General features: G+C 26.4%; 1 protein-coding gene and 1 long non-coding RNA gene across 4 annotated transcripts in view; both read left to right on the forward strand.

Annotated features, from left to right (window-relative positions):
• Positions 1-20,105, forward strand: part of Eip93F (Ecdysone-induced protein 93F) — a 136,269-nt gene that overhangs the window by 72,611 nt on the left and 43,553 nt on the right. The window contains exons 3-4 of one of the 3 annotated variants that reach the window (XM_067279735.1): positions 38-117; positions 13,395-13,494. In XM_067279735.1, coding sequence (XP_067135836.1) covers positions 38-117; positions 13,395-13,494 — 180 coding nt within the window. Of the gene's footprint in view, positions 1-37; positions 118-13,394; positions 13,495-20,105 lie in introns of those variants that run through there. The other 2 variants (XM_067279736.1, XM_067279738.1) reach the window with 2 other exon arrangements.
• LOC136983117 (uncharacterized) lies at positions 16,796-17,065 on the forward strand. Its single transcript, XR_010881984.1, has 2 exons — positions 16,796-16,940; positions 16,994-17,065. It is a non-coding gene; the product is annotated as an uncharacterized lncRNA (long non-coding RNA).

Genomic DNA, 20,105 nt, shown 5'->3' on the forward strand with positions numbered 1-20,105 from the left:
CTAATAATTTTAAAACCTAACTCTTTTTTTTATGTAGAATTAGAAACAAATGAACCAGAAGATTGGAGCCCAGAGGATATTTGTTACTTTTGTAATGCAAAGAAACAGCCACCTTACGTAAGTTTAAATAATTTTTTCTTATTGAAGATCTTTTGAAAGAATACAATCTGATCTCATATACTTTTAAATAATCATGTTTTAGAAGTTCAGTATTTCATATTCTGTTTTGCATTACAATGTTTTTATTCAAAATACATGTATATCATCATAAACAATATATAATACAATCTATTATTGATGAGTTGAGCATCAAAACATTTTATTAATTTATATATTCATTTATATTATGATTATGATTTCAAATGGTGCTGATTATTTAAAAGTCATTTTTTTATTTCTTTTATTGAAATATTTAAGTTAAAAATTTATATTAACATTAATATTTTATTAATATTTTATTAAAACTAAACATTTACAAAAGCACGAAATATTTAAATAAATTTTATCAAGATTTTTGAGTATTTTTGATCTTAGAATGAATACAACATTCATTTCTTAATAATTTAAAGAAATTATTCATCTATAATTTGTTTGTTGAAGACTACATCAAAAATTTAGAAATATATAGAAATTTACAAAATATCTGAATTGATGAAATGTATATGAAGACCAAAATTACTTTATTTAAAGCTTTAAACTATAAAAATTTTTAAATTTCTATAGTCATCTTCAAGAAATTCATAATTGTAATATTTAACTTTTCAGTCCATTGAATAGAAAAAAAATGTAAATGCATCGTTGCATTTTACAGTTTCATAAAAAAATATTTTTCTTGTTATAAAATATTAAAATTACAAGAAATAGATTACCATTAATAATTTACATTTTTTGATAAAAAATTTAAACTTTAAACTTACCAATAAAAAATATTACCAAATTAAATATGATTTTAATAAATTGTCCAGAATTACAAAATGAATACTTTAGCAGTAAGTACTAAATGGCTAATGATACCTTTCCTTCTTAAAAACAGCTGTCTTCTTATATGTCAACTATGCTAATAAAAACTTGATTGTCCAAACAAATTTGAATAAAGATTTAATTAAACTTGTATCTGGCAAAAACATTCTTGAATGATTTATTGATTTTCTTATATATTCTTTTAATTGGCATATAAGATTTTGCTCTTTCTCTTTCTTCTTTACTAGACCTTGCATTACAAAATTGAATTGGCAATAAAATTCATTTTCACTATTATCATCCCTAAGGTTTTTGGGTGGAAAGGAATTTCCACTCATTTTTGGGAATTTTTTTGTTTTCCTGTTCCCAAATACTGTGAAAAGTTGGTTGGGAAAGTGAGAAAATCAGCTTCTAGAACTTTCTTTCCTGTACTACTCACAATGTATCTTTTGGATATTTTTCTTATTTATCACTATGTATACTTACATTGTGTTACAATATTACACACCACCAGAAATGCAACAGAATCAGATAACACATAACCAGCTAATTTTAGTTCTTGTATGTTGAGCACATTTGATCCTAAAGAACAGAAAGTTTGCATTTACACAGAAAAATATTTATTTTCACAACCTAAGATTTGACTACAAAGTCATCTTCAGGTAAACTAACTAAAGAAATTTAAGGTAGCTTACCTTATATGACATTGTAGTCAAATCCTGGGTTGTGAGAATAAATATGTGTGTAAATACAAACTGTTTTGGTTCTCCACAATGAATCCTTTCCAAAATGTGATGGCAGATACTATCAACCACATTCGGTTTGTTTCTGGCTAACAATTGTGATGTACAGTGGGTGATCAGTTCGGTTAAATCTATGGTAAATCATTAATCAGTTAACGATTTACCATAGATTTTTATGGGAATTTGATTAACTTGTTCTGGAGTCCCCAAAATAAATAAATTATATAATTTCTTACCACATTTATTGATATGCAATAATAAACTAAAAGCAATCTCTCCATTTTTTCATGGATGGGACATCTTTGTTTCTCAGATGTGATTTTTGTTACTCCTTTATCTGCTTGAATCTTTTTGATTGCATCTTTCTTAGCTAAGATTTTTTGTACTTACTATAGACCTGTTAAAGCCCTACTGCCTAGCAACATCAGACATTGTCTTCCCATTCTCTTGGCTATCATTTTTTCTATGGTGAGCATAGTTCTTGACACTTCACTCTTTTTAAACCCCATAGTATAATTTTTTTAAATAAAAAGTTCAGAAAAGCACTTTGCACTAGCTGATTTCTGTTCTTTGAAAACATTCAAAGAACAGAAATCAGTTAGTGCAAAAAAGGTTATGTATACAACTGTGAAGGTCTCATTCCTTAAAACATTCCAGTAAAATACAGTTTTACAAATCTTAAATGCCAGTGGTGCTTCTTGTGTTTGTTGTCCAAACATGAAAATCTTTTGCAAAACTGTTTGTTGTTCAATTTGTTTGCAGTCCAAACTGTTCGTTAACTGATCACCCACTGTACAATAAAACCTCATTATTTCAAAACTCAAGTGACCAAAAAAACATGACTTCAAATTAGCCAAACTTTTTTTGAATCAAAGTTTTTTGTAATTCTCGAATAAAATGATGACATTATCTTATATAATTTCACCCATTCATTTACAAATGCATCAATATCACAAGTTATTACTTGTGATATTGATGCATTACTAAATTACTAAGTTATTACTTAGTAATTAAGTTATTTCAAAAAACTGTCAGTTGGCATTTACTTAATGAAAACAACGAAAACTTAACCAAATTACATTCAAAACAAGACCTGAAAATAATGTATGAAAGGCGCTGAGCCCATTATTACAAATCATCAACAAAGATTAAATATAAAAGATTATATGGAATTCTCAAAAATTCTCAGGAAATACAATTTCCCATTCTCTATTCCCAAAGGTTCCAAAATGTTGGGAATTTGGAAACTGTAGTCACCCCATAGTTTTGCTAATTGTATTCCAAGTTTTGTATTCCATTATTCTGTTTTGCATTCTTGTATTGTTATCCTTCTATCTCAACTGTTTATATTTTCCTCCTTATATCCTATTGAACTCATTTCAACTTTTTTCTTTACTGTCAAGTCGACATCAGGACTTTCATATATAAACTATAATTCTCATATTTCAATTGCAGAGTACAGATTCATTTCATTTTTCACCATGGTGATTACTGTTCATTCTGTTTTATGTAATGTATGAATTACCATTGCAATTCTTATTTTTGAATTTTGTTATGTAAAAGAAATAACTTGTTTTCATTATTTATTCTGCTGAATGCAGATCAGATATTAGGTAACATGAAAACAAAAATGATAAGATCTGAAGTTTTTTGAGAGGGAAAAACAGATGTGCTGGAACAAATTCTGATTTTGGAACAAAGTAATTAAATTCTGGATCAATAATTATGTGTCAATTTTTAGTGATTTTATTCATATCACACTATATAAAACTTGAAATAAGTTTGATATTTGAATTATATTTTTCCAAAAACGATTTTTCAGTCATCATTGCAAATGATGAATTCTTCCATTATTCCATTTAAGTTTAATTTTGCTACTTTATCTCTATGTGCATGAAGTAACATAACATGTATTTCTTAAACATTGTAGATCTAAGGTACATTTTTAAATAAGTTACAGAGCACTAAACAAATGTTCTGCTGAAGCAGCTGATGATAGAATTGTAATAATCAAAATAACCAAGTGCATTCTTTGATTTAAAAGTTGCTTTGCAGGATGTGGGGACAAAATATATGCTTTTTTTCCTACATGATAATTATGCAGTGTTGCTTCAACCCCCGGCTCTGGTGCCATTAGGGAAAAAATTATATAAAAAGATATTAGCTTACTAAACTCTCTCAATTTATCTTTCAGTCCTGTTCAGATTTACTAAACTCCTCTTTAATTCCACTTGTCCTGATGCCTTTTAATCTGTTCCTTCCTATTCTTCTTCATTTCATTCTCTCTTTTCTCCAAGGCTCTTTTTCTTTAAAGACAAACAATATTTATTACAGCTAGTCTTATAAATCTTAATTCTCTTAGTTAATATTTTTGCTTTAAAGAAAAAAATAGTATTTCTAAACAAAATCTTATAAAAGCAGTGGTCTAAATCAATTTATTTATAGTATGATTTAATATTTTGATATATTCATTTTAACCATCATTGATCAACATATAGAGAAACTAAATTACAGATATTTTCATCCTAAGAACTTGTCTCATGATATATGGTATTTGCTTCTTATATGATATTGTGATATTTTCATTTATCTACAATAGATATAATAAATTAGTATGAACTGACATTGTAATTTTATATCACATCTTAAAGATACATCATTGACATCAGTTAAATGAAACTTGGTATTATACTGGATAATAATTAAAATTTCTATTAATTTGTGATAAAAGCATTTATAATTTTTAAGTAAGGTAAAATGAAATTTGTGTAGTAAGTAATAAAATGTTTTTATCTTTTAATTAAGCATATATTATATGTTAAAAACATAATTTACAAGCAACCAAATTCAATATTTGTCAGTCATAAAAATACTTTTTAATAATTAAAGTTGATTAATCAGATATATAAATGAATAACTCAATTTAGTTGATGTGAATATATTTAAATGAATAGCATGCAAAATCAAAAGTTAAAATTTTTCAACTTCATGAATTTTAAAGAATATTTCACTTTAAAATTTAAATACATTTACATTCATTCAGTACTGTTATCATCATATATAATAAATCAATCTGAAAATATTATAATAAATAATAATACTTTCTAGAATATTTTATCATCAAAAGTAGTAGTAATTTTATCTAATTCTTAAATCATTTATTAATGATCAAAATTAATTTATTTATTGAAATTAAGTGATAATTATGAATGAGTTGTTATTAAAATATTAACTCTATATTAAAATAATTTTTATGTAAAATAAAAAACATTTCAAAATTTATTTATTTTAAGTTTGTTATTTATTACTAATAACAATTAGCAGTCATGAGTTTTTGAAGATGACTATTTCAAAAATACACAGGAATTTTCATAAGAATAACTGAATGCATATCATGATCTATGGTTATGCATTTTAAGTGAAATTGAATGAAGGTGATTATAATAGCAACTATCTCTATTTACTTTAAATCATAGTGCAATAAAAATTATCTATGTTTTTTTTCCCCCCCTTTAAGTTAGGACTACTATTTATTTTGAATTAAATTATTCTGATAATTTTGATGAAGAAATTTAATTCTAAATCCACATTAAAATAATTTATTTGTACATTTAGCACTATTAATAAAATTTTGTTCTGAAATGATAAAATTATAGAACAAATAACCTAAAATTACAAGTTTGTGTTTTTTTTTTTAACATAAAATTTTCTATACTCTTGGTTTTTCTTTTTTACTTATATTTTGTTTTGATAAAATTTATTATTATTATTATTATTATTCTATGAATATAATTTTTATATATATTAAAATAAAATTTTAAAATATTTTTTTAATTATAATAAATTTTACATAACTTATTTATTTTATGGTTTTTTAAGCAAACATAATAGAGTTTCATAGAGAGTTTATTGTATAAATCAGTTTGAAAGAAAATAACATTTGGTTGTTCTTTTGGTAGACAAAATAAAAACTTGGTAAGAAGTAAATAGTTAACTCTAATATAGTAAAATAATTTTTTAGTGTTTTAAAGTTATAAAAGTATTTTTCAACTTAAAACTTTAGTATTAACATTAAACTATTTCTTACCAAGTTATATTATACATTAGTATTTTTAATATAAATATTTTCAACATATTTTCTTTACAATGACAATGAAGTAATAAAAATTAATTTATTTTATGAAATTGCTAAAAAATTTAATTATATATTTTACTATGTTTTGAAATTTTTATTTTTTGCTGAATTATTAAATTTAAATATATATATCACAGGGATATGATAAAAGTGGGGATTTGGTTAAATCCCTAAGGGAGATGATCAATTTACTGAAGATGTTAAAATAAAGGTTCGATATTGACATTTCCCTAATTAAATGAAGTGATTTGATCAAATCTCTAAACTGGTTTCATGAAATGACAAAAAACGAATCAACAAAGTAAGAAGTACTTATATGAAAAGATAGAGATAATTCCAAGTTTATTTATTTTTCTTGAAACCCATTGTAGATTTGTGGCACTTGGAGTTACAGAGGACATTATTTTTTTACAGGCACATCTATTTGTTTTGCATTGTACCTTAGATTTTTTACAGGAACATTTCTTAAACCCTTGACCTCCAAATAAAGATAATTTTCCAGCAATTTCTCTCAAACTTAGCTTTATCTGTGGGACGGTTTCAGTAAATATGGTTGTAGCTATTTGAAGAGCGTTTCTAGGAAGCCAATCTTTTATAATGCCAGCTGAAGTACCACTTTGGTATAAACCACTTTTTATCTAATACTATCCCTGTAATATTATTTTCATCTAATGGACCTCTATCTACTTTAGGTACATCAACCAAAACTGTGGAATTCACTAACACATCCTTAAATTTCTTCAATGAAAAACTTTTTAGGTATTTTGCAAAACTATTTTTAGGTATTTTGTAGCATGTTCCCTTTGATCTATAATTTTCTTTTCTTTTTGGCATAAGTAGCATAAAATTTTTGATCCATATCCTTCTTCTCCTACGCTATTTCCACATATTGCGTGTGCAGGATTTTTACAAATGTAGCATGAATGGGCTCCAGTAGATTCTGTTCCACAAACAACACAATGTAGTTTTACTTTGCTGTCAACTGCTTCTGTTTTTGATTCTATTAACAGTACTTTATCTTTTCACTAAAACAGTACAGGGATTTGATCAAATCACTTATTTTTTTAGGGAAATGACTATAGAATTGTCAATTTAACATCTTCAGTAAATTGATCATCTCCCTTAGGAATTTGACCAAATCCCCACTTTTATCATATCCCTGCGACATATATATATATATATATATATATATTTTAAGTAAAAATTTAAAATGACAGAGTTACTTGTGTTATTAATTATCAGACAATTATACTTCAATATTATTTTTAGTTTACAGTATTTTGAAATTCATAAATATATATATTATTTCATAAAACTATAAAATCTCCTTCATTTTAAAATATCTATAAGTTTTTTTTTTATAATAGTATCATTTTTCTATGTTTAGCATTATATTATACATTCTGCTTTTTGTCATTTATATTATGGAATTAAATCTCTCTTAATTCACTGCTGTTCATACAATATATCAAACAATTTTTTCTTATCTGAGAAAGTTGGCAACCCTAGTAACTTCAAACTCTATATATCTGAGCTAAAGTAATTCAGTGTGTTTTACATTTACAGTGTTTATAAGTAGTATTGTACAGTATTTATATGCATTTACAAGAAACTGAAAATTTTTAATACAAGATGCACATGTATGTGTTTGTACTTTAAAAAAATCAGTAATTTTTTGTCATCTTAAAAGTGTTTGTTTTTTGTACTTAAATTCTTTATTTTTTTATAGCAGTAAAATTTGTTTTGTTTAGTCTCTTCTTGCTCTTCTTGTTTCAAGAAATTTAATTATTTGACATTGATTTTTGTGCTTCAGTGTGGCTAATGACAAAGTTCTTGTTTTAAAAAAACCCAAAGCCCAATATATATATATATATATAAAATTCTTATCAGACTATAGCCGTAACAAAAAAATTCTAAAACAAAGCATTTCTTTTGACAGTTTTGCTAACTACAGCAAATTCATCTAAGTGAACAAATAGCAATATATGCTGAGTCGCTACTGAAAGCATCTCAGCAAAACTAGCAAGTGTTTACTAGCTGGACACATCCACACTATTGATACTGTAATTGGATTCAAATTTTATTTCATGAGTAGAATTTTCAGCTTTCTCTTATGATTGAGAGATCAGCAAATTCTTGTTTACTTAAGAGAGAAACTGGAGAAAAAATTGATGTATGTGAAATTAAATGAATAAAACGTCCATTCTCCATTTCATGATATAAAGATTCGCATTAATGAACATTTCAAAATCATTAGCAAAAATTTAAAAACATGACAAAAGAAGAAAGACAAAGATAAAAAGCATGAACATAATATGTCAACAGTGTAATATTGTGATTATTAACAGATTTGACAATATTTTTTTTTAAAGGAATTAGTAACTATTTTAATGACTTGCCAACTGTTTTTGTTTTATATTTTGTGGTATTTTGGGTGATTACAAAAAATTTGTTTCAAAAAATGTGATCTTTTGTAGGGATTACTAGAAAAATGAAGTTTTACTAATATATCTGTATTTAAACAATAAATTAAAAATTTCTTCAAAATTTGCTGAAGACGAAAATCTTTTTTGTCTGAAGAAGAAAATCACTCACTATTCGAGAAAAATTGGAAGTTATTTGATGCATTGAATTAAGTGAGTGTTATTTTAATGTATTGAAGCATTAAAATTGGCATCTTCTACAGTTTCAATATGTGAGGTCCCGGTCAGGTCCGAACCATCATGAATTTTGTGAGAATTAGTTGATCCAGAGAAATATTTAATTGCTTAAAAAGGCAAAGAAAAAAAAAGTTTGTAGTCGGACACCCCTTTGTTTATATTAAAACGGTGATGCAGACTCTGAAATCATGAAAGGAATGCTGTCCATTTCTGATTGAAAGATAGAGTTCACCTCTCCCGCACTCCAGGTAAGAGTCCTGTTATGCTTAGTAATGAGGGACCAGCCACTTTGAAGGTGCAGATGAGGAAGATCACCCAATCAGAATGGCTGATTGAAAGACAGAGATTGATATAATCCCCCATCTTCAAGGACAAAATCACTTTCTGTAAACTGTGCACCTGCAAACGGTTAGTCAACGCGCCAGCCGATTTTTACCTATTGTACATGCTATGAATCTGTGTCTCTTGTGTCCCATCACCCAAGTTTGACGAGTCACCGTCTCAACAACGAACTGCATCATTACCATCATCATCATATCTGCCCTGGGGCCATTAGGAAACCTCTGAACAAGGAGCAGCCAACGAGCGAACTCTTTGTTTTCTTAGACAGTGACAAAATTCTTGGAACGTTCTTTTGACATCGAACTGCCTGTCAACATTCGTGTAAGCAATAGTTTACTGTAATTGTTAAGTTTGATATATGATTAAACAAAATTTTAACATGTATCAGGTGTGTTTATGTTATCGAGCATCGATGTACAGTCCACAGAATTGTCACACGTGTCAAGTGTGTTATGTAACTGTAGACTTAAGAATGTGTGTACTGTTTTAGACCATGCAAATGGAAACATTTAAAAAAACATTTTACAACAATAATAAACGGTTTTGTTGTAAGGATGTGTGTCATTTTTGCCTCCAGCACTACCATCCACTACGAACAGCCCCACATCTTGATGCGGAATTGACTGATTTCCTCCTAAAAGTTGGCAAACTTACAAATAATAGTATCAAGATATAGTAGTAAGATATAGCATGTACAAGTGAAATAATAGGAAAAAAATGGAAAGATTATTAGTGCTGTAAATAGATATGAATCAAAAGAACATTTTTGTAACTCAAACAATAATCATGTTTGTCATTGTTTAATGGAAGAAATAAAGAGACTGGCAGAAAAAATTATTTTGGCAAATAAGATGGGTTTTTCATTTCAAAAAATCATACATAAATTCACAATGTTAAAATTTGATATACTGTTGAAAGTTCTTACAATTTTGTAACTTGGGAAGAAGTTTAACAGTCACGTATGAATGTTGTCTGGTGGCATGATGAGGTTTCTGACTTTTCTGGATTTAAGCCTGTTTCAAATACAACTGAAGATGTTTAAGGAATGGCAAAAAAAGTTGACATTGATGATGTCAATCGGTTGATAGAAAATCAAGGAGAACCAGTTTCAATGGAAAATTTAAGTTGCCAACACAACTTTCTAAAGAGGAAATAGAAATTCAGGAAAAGGTACCACTCAGGGCTCTCATCACAAACTCACTCAAAGGAGCTTTAACATAGATACAAACTACCTGTGAATCTCTTTATGATCAGGATCTTGACTAGAAATGAAGTTCTTCCATCCAAAGAACTGTACAAATGCTCTCAAACCATGCCTTTAACTTGCTAGAACAAGTTAAGAGGAGATAAGAAAAAGGCCTAATAAACTTGAAACCTGTCAATCTACATAACTCTCACTCCAAAGTCCATCAAATTAAATTCATTATGCCACTGTTTTCAAAAAATTTTTTAAATTTATAACTTTTGTCTCATTTTAATTATAAATATAATTTATGTAAATTAATTATAAAATAACCATAACTATTTATTAAAATTGAAAAATTATTAACATTTAGTAGTCAATTTTCATACTGAAGGAACTGATTTAATTTAAATGCATTACAGTTTTTCCTCAATTTATAAACAATTAAGTCTTGTGAGCAATGTGCTGTTGGGAACTACTTTGTAAAATCAGGGCTTACTATACTTTGTTTAAAGAAAGAAGAAAACTTAATGTAAACAAAAATTACAAAAATTGGAAAGACACAAATGTATCTCATGCTGGATGACGATGACGACGATGACAATGATGATGCATTTGTGATAATACATACAAGATTTTTATATTAATTATTTTTGATTTTATTCAAAAATCTACTTTTATGAAAGTAATTAATATAATTTAGATTTTTCTCAGATAAAACAAAATACAAACTAGAAGAATTTAACTCAAAATAATCTTGATGTACCTCTGGCTATTGGAGTGTCTTTTTTTAAACTTATCACAACTACATTATGATTTAATTCAATATATTATTTTACCAAAAAACAATAATTCTATATGATTTTTCTATTTTTAGAAAATAACAACAGATGTTTTAGGAAATTTTATGTTCAAAAACATTTTTAAATAATAAAGAGGCTCTAAGGTTTCTGAATCCTTGGGAATTATTTATGAAATTATTTATTTCATGAAAATATAGCTGGCTTTCAGTAATAATACTGAACAATTTTTATTTTATTGTTTGTTTGAAGTATTAAATATTGCCATCATTGAATGGAATTTTTCATTTATATGTAGGAATATTGTTGGAATATTCTTTCTATTTATTTATTGTTTCTTTTAACTGAGTGATTTTTCCCTGATTTTCACTTAGCTTTTATCAATGGACAAATATTGTTTAATTTGAATGAAAAGAACAAATTTTGAATATGATATTTAGATGTCAACTTATATCATTATCATAATAATATATAAATTTATTTGCTTATAGTTAAAAATAAAATTCTTTATTGTCATAGAAATATTTATATACAGAATTTATTTTACTATTTGTTTCTAGGAAAGTACATTCTTACGTAAAATATGAGAAAAAATGTTTTTGTTGTGTTTGATATTTTAAATTAATTAAAATAAATTATTAATGTATGTTCTGAATTTGTTAACAATAACAAGAATTTAACAAACATGTATGTTTATATACAGTAGAATGTGGATAATTCAAACATTTCCTCTGGATCCTTGAGGTTCCTGTAAAAGTAATAATGTAAAAAACCCTCTTTAATTAATTCAAACTTTTTTGATTAGAAGTAAAATTGTGAAAAGTTTAAAAAAAATTACCTGCAATAATGAAATTAAATGTTTCTTTAGCCCCTAATGTTGGTTAGATTAATTGGGAAATTCCAGAATACAATATCCAACATATTTCTTAGCCTCAACTTAAAAATTTTCCTGTTAGCTTTGAAGTGGAGATTGAGAATGAGAGCAAACCAGAGAGCATGGGAAAAAATATCTGAAATTTCCAATCACTTAATTAATAAATATAAATATCCATTAACCCAATAAATTTATATATACACCATGCCAGGATAAATCAATAGCCAGCTGAATGCCATGGAGGGCATATTAAGTGGACAGTTAAATCATTCCCAGTAAGAGCTGTGACTAACCAGTATGGTTACATCTAAATCATTTAATTTATTTTTATTTTGAAGTAGATAACCAATAAGTATGAGTACACTTCTTAGCATGTTTGAATACTGTACTATGCAATATCTATAAAAAGATGATACTGTACAGCTTTTGGAGTGGCTAAATAAATTAGTTGACTTTCATTACAATTTCTCTGATTTTAGTTCTTAAAATACTGGCAACATTAACAGCATTTATGTTTGTACTTTATTGGTTTAATTGTATATTAAACTGTTTATGGGTATGATATAATTTTCTACATACTCCTATGCCTACATATACAGTCAAACCTGTTTTTATGCGCTCTTTTTATATGCGATTTTTTAAATGCAAATTTTTAATTTGTGCGGGTTTTTTTTGTGCGATTTTTTATTTGTGTGGTATAGTTGGCGACTAGTCTCATGCAATTCGTCATGTCTCACGTTGACTTATTATAGCTAAATAAACTTATTATAGCATAAATGCACTTATTATAGTAATATTATTGCATGAATATGCGAAAAATGAAATAATTTACTTTTTAAGTCAACAAAACACCACCTGGACAAAAATATGTAAAACAGACGATAGACCAGACGATGCAGTCAAGTGCTGACATCTGTTGTCAATAAAGTGTATTTCGTACGGTTTTGAGTTATTTTCTATGTGAGACTTTTTTTATGCGGTCCCTGTTGACCGCATAAAAAAATATTTTTTTAATTGTGTTGCGAAAACTATTTTTTACAGCCATTTGTGAAGTTTCGTGCGATTTTTTTATGCGTTTTTTTTTTAATGCGGTCCCTATCCCCCACATAAAAACAGGTTTGACTGTATATACTGTACTATATTCTGTCTTGCCATCATACCTGTGTCCAAACCCACTCATTCTCATCAACAATCAGTTCAACCATTCAAAATTTCCCTTCTTTAAAAAAAAATTGACAAAAGGACCATATGTATTAAAAACTGTAATGTAATAGTAGAGTACTTGTACTTTACTGTAGTGTAATATAATTCTTAATTTATTGTTATGGTATATTTTATTTACATGTTTTTAATAATTGAATTTTTTACAGTCTCTTCAACTTTGAATTATCCAAATTCCACTGTATTATATATAACATTAGTTTATAGTGTTATTAGTTATATTTTACAAAATAAATAATTTTAATTTAAAAGTTGAAAAATCAATATATAATATTTGTAATGAGAAATGTAATCTTTTAAACTATATGGACTTAAGAAAATTATAGTTGGAAATATTTCATTCATATTGCAATGATATGCATGAATATTGTGATAATTTTCAAATGGGAAATTTGAAATACATTCAGAAGAATTCTCCTACAAAATATGCAAATAATTAATTAACAAAGGACTGATTTATACATAAACTCTTCTAGGATCCTGCTAGTGGTGTAATGCATGGTATTGATGGGTATAACTCTTTTAAGGTTGATGCTGATGATCTTTCTACTTCATCAGATCAAGGTATAGTTCCAGGTAAGATTACCTTTATAAAGAATGTTATGAAAATAGTTAATTATGTGTTAATTATAAATTTTAAGTATTTTGTTAAATACAAGCATAACTTTTTAAAAATAAATTTAGTTTATTAATTGAAAAAATAAAATAGTTTTTTTTAATAATTATGAAATAATCTTTTAATAGTCATGATTATACATGATGCTTTTCAGTATTAATTGGTTTCAGATTGTCTTATATTAAGTAAAAATAAGTCTTTTTTTACAGTTTACTCTCTCTTATTTACTATTAGCTATTTATTATATTTCACTCTCTTTTGAAACTGTGCAGCAGAGTATAAGATTTCAATGCGTAATTCTTTTAAGTATGTTTTCAATCTGTATGCAATTTAAACAATTTTTAAAAGTGAAATTCTAATATTTATATGATCTACCTATTAATATTTTTAATATCTTTTGAAGTTTGATTAAATATTATCAACAGAATAGTGAATTAGGATTGTTTCAGTTATTTTATATTTGTGAAATAATTCATTTTAATTTTCAAATTTTATTTTTGGCTTCTATCATTATAAATATTTTTGCTAATTTTATATATATTACAAATAATAATGGTGGATTTACTTAGTGATGATTATTATTATATATGCTACTCCTAAAGTCAAATGTCGGATATTTAAAATGATTAATTTTTACATCAAAGCTTGTAGTGCATTCGATTAATGAATGATAAAATGGTTTGACTCTAATCAGATAAGATTTTTTTTAAATTATTAAAAACTTGTACACTATTCAAAGTATTGCCACACCTTGCAAATGTACACAATTATAAATTAGTATGATCCATTATTGAGTTAAACCAGTTCAAAAACTAGATTGGATCAAGTTTTGATTGTTTATAAAAGTGTAAATATTCAATAAATTATACATAGCTAAAGGTAAAAATATGCTTTATTGGAGTTTTAAAAAAATCAGTTTCCAAGTCCATTCAGACCTCTAAAGTTCATCATTAAATTTACAAAACAAATTTTTTTTAAACTCCAGTAAAGATTCATAGGTTGTTTGAAGTTTAGACTGTTGATGAATGTTCTGTTATATTCTGTTAATTTTCATTCACTCTGAAGTCTAAAAGATTTTAGAGAGGAGTTAAGAATGTATTTGATGTACTGGATATATATATATATATATGTTCAGTGGTGATATTCGAAATAGTTAACAAAGGGTTTGCTAGCAGAAAATTTTTCCCTGACAATCACCGACAAACGAAATGGAAGTTTTGGCTAGAAATAAATACAGTACCTTTTCTTGCGATATATCTAATAATAAGTGGAGTATTTGGAATGTAACGAGTCCTGGGCGAAGACCAGGTAACAATAGTATATTAGTGCTGTCAACTTTTTTTTTTCTTTTTTTTTTTTTTGCAGAGAAATTTTTCACCCCGAATGGCACTGCTGATAATAGACAGATGCCATCATCTCTCGAAATACAATATCCTTTTTATTTCGCTGTCCATAGCCCGACACGTGTTCCACAGCCATCTTGTATTATTTGCGCGCATGTGAGATTGTGGGATCTCTCTTATGACTGGATCTAGTTTCAAGAACTCTCTTGAATCGATCGCGATTAAACCTCGTTCCAGTTGAGATTGAAACGGTCGAGAGAGATCGCACCAAGACATAGTCCCCGACCTTGCTCACAATCTAGATTGAAATGCTCCGTGCGAACGGGGTATAAGGCTCTAGTTTAGTAGTATTACAGGGTATAATACGTATATTTTAATATATTTTTTTTTAAAAAACAAAACCACTGAGAATTGTTCTGTGTGTTTAACAAGGTTTGGAAAACTGAAAATTTTAACAACGGGTTCAGCCGAACCTGTGCGAACCCGCTGAATATCACCACTGTATATGTTCCTTTTATAGTTTTCATAAAGGCTTTCTATTTATAAAAAAAAATACATGTATAATTTATTTTACAATATGAATCAAAAAACTGTTTATAAAATACCTATTTTAACTCTGCAACATAAATATTTTTAATATGAATAAAATATAAGAATACAAGTAAACCATTACTAATGCAATCAGTAGAATGTTGAACTGTTGTGAACCTCTCTGTTTCAAATTCAAATTATTTTGTGCAATTAAATGATTTTCTAACTCTGTTCAGGCAAGCTGGTATTTATGCAGCTTTTATCATCTCAACTTTGTAGATTATGTAATCTCAACTTTATTGTAGATTAGTATTGATAGTTAAGAAAAAGTTTTGAAAGTTTCTCATGCATCAGTTTTAGATAATAGATGGAATTTTCTAGAAGCTATTCATCTAAAAATGGATTTTTAATAAAAATTATGAAAAAATAATGCTTTAAAGAATTTCAGTGGATGATTTTTATTAATATTTACAAAATTCCAAGACAATCTTATATAAATAAGTATTCTTTTCACTTTCACATCCCATGAATAATAATGATGCTGATAATCTTTCATTATAGGTTATTTGATTGTCCAAAAGCAATAACAGTTTCAACTAAAAAATAATGACTTCAAAATTTTTAAAGAAATATTTTCTTTTTATAAAAAAAAAAAAGAGAGAAAGAGAAATTGCATCTTTTTTTACTTCTTAGAAATACACTAACTTCTATTTCTTGATAATTTCTTTATCCAGCAAGGATAAAGAATATGTAAAATGGTATATCATTTAGTAAGTACTTGTAGTATGAGCAGAAATGACAAAAAATGTATCTTTGCATTATTATTTTTATGAAATTAGCATACGATTATAAATAGTAACATTTTTGATACTGAATTTTGAATTCAAGATTCAAATTTTTGTCAGATCTCAAACAATAAATAAAATTTAAATTAGAAAATTCTTGGGAATTCCATAATCCTGCATCTGCAGGTGTATAGGATCCTACACTACTGGTAATTCAGCAATCCAAAACTACATTGAATTATCAGTAGCATTCTATACATCTGCAGATGCAGGATTATGGAATTCCCAAGAATTTTCTAATTGGAATATATCTGGTATCCCAACAAGAAAGGAAATAAAATTTAAGATTCTCAAATAATACAGAAATACAATACAGATTTAGAAGTTCATGAAAAAATATTAGATTTTCTTGTACTGTATTTAACAATAGATTATTAAAAATTAAAAATTCTAAATCTGTATTCTATTCCAAAAAAAAAAAAAAAAAAAAAAAAAAAAAAAAAAAAAAAGATTAATACCAAATTTGATAAAATTGCCAGGTCTATAATTGGAAAATTAATACAGCTTAAGTCTATTCAATAATGAGTCCTTTGATGGTCCTTTCTCGCACCTCAGGAAAATAACAGTCTTACGACAGAGTCAACTTTTTATTAGAGGCTGTTCATTTGTCTCACTATGCAAAACATTACAAATTCACACTGTCATATATGGATTAAAAATGAAACAGCCATACAAATTTAATGGCATGTAAAATAATGTACATTTCAATTATACAAGCTCTATGACGGCTTGTCTTAAAGATAAAATAATATAAATAATTAAAACTGACCTTCAAATATTTTTGTTTCATTCAGTTTAATAAAATGCAAAAAGACATACAAAAATACTACTTTTCAGAGACAAATAGTTTTATTTTATTTCACATTTTTGTTACTCGTACTGTACTTGTAAAAACTGTACTGATAATGAGTACAGAAGAGCTCATATTTGTTAGGTAAAACAAAAATACTTATTCTTAAAAATACTTATAATACAGTCAAATCTTTTTAATTTAAATACCGGGAGAAATTCAAATTTATTTGAATTATCTATTTAATCCACAAAAAACAATGGAGGATAATCTTGAATTTAACATATTATAAACAGTGTAATTATTAACACTATTGTTTATCCCTTTTCCCTTTTTTATGGAAAAAACATGACACTAGAAGGCAACACCTTCATCTTTATTTTACAAAATGCATTTTCATCTATTACCTTAAGAACGGCCCTTCTCAGTTGATAAAAGTTTTGTATGTATCTTATTTTATGTAACCTTTTATCAACTAAGAAGGAACATTCTTAAAAGAATAGGTCAAAATGCATTTTTGTGAAATAGAGGTTAAGGAATTGTTTTCTGAAGTTATATTTTTTCCATAAAAAAAGATAAAAGGGATAAACAACAGCGTTGAGAATCACACTGCCTACAGTATATTGAATTATCTACTTTTGAAAAGTAAATTGATTTTCTTCATGTTTTTAGCATTGCCAATTGTCAGTATTCTACTTTTTGGTAATATCACATTTTCTCTTCCTTTTTTCTTACTCCTTTAACTTTTTTCTTTAGTATTATTATTAACATAGAAAAAAAAATTTTTTGTCAAGAAATGCTTTATGAAACATTATTAACATATATATCTGATACTCTATGTGTAGAAATTTTTCTATTAATTTTTACAAATGGAGAGAAATGATATGCAGTTTTGCTTTACACTATATATAAACTGAAATATATATATATATATATACATACATACACACACATACATACATACATACATACATACATACATAATTACATACATAATTACATAATTACATAAAATGAAATCACACTGCACTAAAATTTCACAAATTATTCCACAAATTTAAAATTTTAACTTAAACACTAATTTTAAAACTTTTATTATTACTTTTTTTCTTATTGCAATCTTGTTTGTAAAGGACTTTTAGTTGCATTGATATAGTAAACTTTATGAATTTTATGAAAAATACTATATTTCTCTTTTAATTAATTGAAATTGGCAAATGATATGAGATTCAGCTAATCAAATAATCAAGCCCAATAATAAATCTGGCTTATTTGATAAGTAATATGACAAGTGATTCAGCTTCATAGATAAAACTAATGAGGTAATACTTATAAGAATTTTATATGTATATGAAAATAAAATTTTAATTTCCATTATTTTTACTTCTTATATAGTCTGAACATGAATAAATCAAATTACTGTATACTTTTAACTCAATACTATTTTCCTTGAAATTCATATTTAATTATTCAAATGGTACTGTACATTCCATTTAGAGCATGCTGATTTTATCAAAGTATTTACCGTATTTACTCACATATAATACAATCTTGCATATAGGACAAGGTGTGACTTTAAAGATCAAAATAAGAAAATTAGATTTTTTTAATACAATTTTAATTTTATTTCGTTTAATCACAAATAAAATATTATCAAATGCACTTAAATGTACACATTGTCCCAAAAAACATTACTGGTATTTTAAACTTTATGGAAAAATTTAGTAAAATTGACAACGTAATTTGTTCATGTAAAGCTGGACAATCAGGAACCTTTTTTTGCCAATTCTTCATGGTCGAATCCACACTTATGAGTTTCTCTGAATTCTGATTTCTAAATAATCATCTGTTTTCACGGTAATGGATTAAAACTTATATCAAGCGCCCATGTGATTTTGGAATTTGAATTCGGAATTTAATTTAAAAACTTTGCTTTTTTTATTGCTATTCATCTTTACTCCTGACAATACACAAGAACAATTTAAACAATCCAGATAAAATAGTTTTGTTTTTAAACATCAAAGGGTGTAATCTGGTAAAAAAATATGTGTATACAGTTCACAGAAATTATTGCAAACATGCAAAGAATCCTTCACTTGCATGTATAGGACAACCTAGGTTTCTGAAGCAGTGAAAAATGAATAAAAACCTCTTCTTATATGTGAGTAAAAATGGTAAATTAGTGTTTAAAAAATACAATTAAATTCAAATCAAATATAAATTTGAATAATTTGAAATTAATATATTTCATATTTTGAAAATGAAACTCAAGTAGAGAAAATAGCATGTGGTCAACTAACTTATAGAATATTTAAATCGAATGTCCAAAATATGTCCAATAAGTTGTAGTTGACATTATCATGCTTCACATTTTAGTAACATTTACATCTAGATAGCAAAGTTGTTCAGTTATGTTTTTTCCTTTTATGCAGTTTTGACTTATTAGTTTATCTTTAGTTTAAATACAAATATAAATACAAAGGTTTATTGTTTGAAACAATGTTTCTTATGAAAGGACACCCCTTGGCACCTTGTCATTTTTCAAGGATTCATGATTATGATGATAATAGTTATAGCCAGTGCTATAACTAGACAGGTACACAGACATAGGACTCAAGATGAAGTGGGCTCTAAAATGAGATAACAAAAAATTATCATTATTATATTTTCATTTTCAAATTATGAATTTTGCTGCCATGGGGTGCTGATTCCATGACAATTTTGGTTAAAAGTTAAAAACTAACTGCCCATTTCTTTCATATATGTTTTCTTTTTATTTCCAAAAATAAAATCTTGCCTAGACTACTTGAAATGCTAGTTACAGTGTTGTTTATAGCTAGTATTAGACTTAATATTTTAGATGGGTATAGCTGATATTAGCTAATTCAAAGTGATAAATTCAGAATTATATTCTCAATTAGTTACAAACTATTTATTTCTATATAATTTCTGTACAAATGTGATGTTTTGTAAAACTTAATTTTGAAAGCAAATTTAAAGATGGTGCAAAAAGTGATTTAAACAATTAGATTGTTCACTTATTTCAAAAGCTTTCTTCAAAA

The sequence above is a fragment of the Centruroides vittatus genome, unplaced genomic scaffold (assembly GCF_030686945.1).
Source record: "Centruroides vittatus isolate TY-2023 unplaced genomic scaffold, ASM3068694v2 contig_876, whole genome shotgun sequence".
Taxonomy (NCBI): domain Eukaryota; kingdom Metazoa; phylum Arthropoda; class Arachnida; order Scorpiones; family Buthidae; genus Centruroides; species Centruroides vittatus.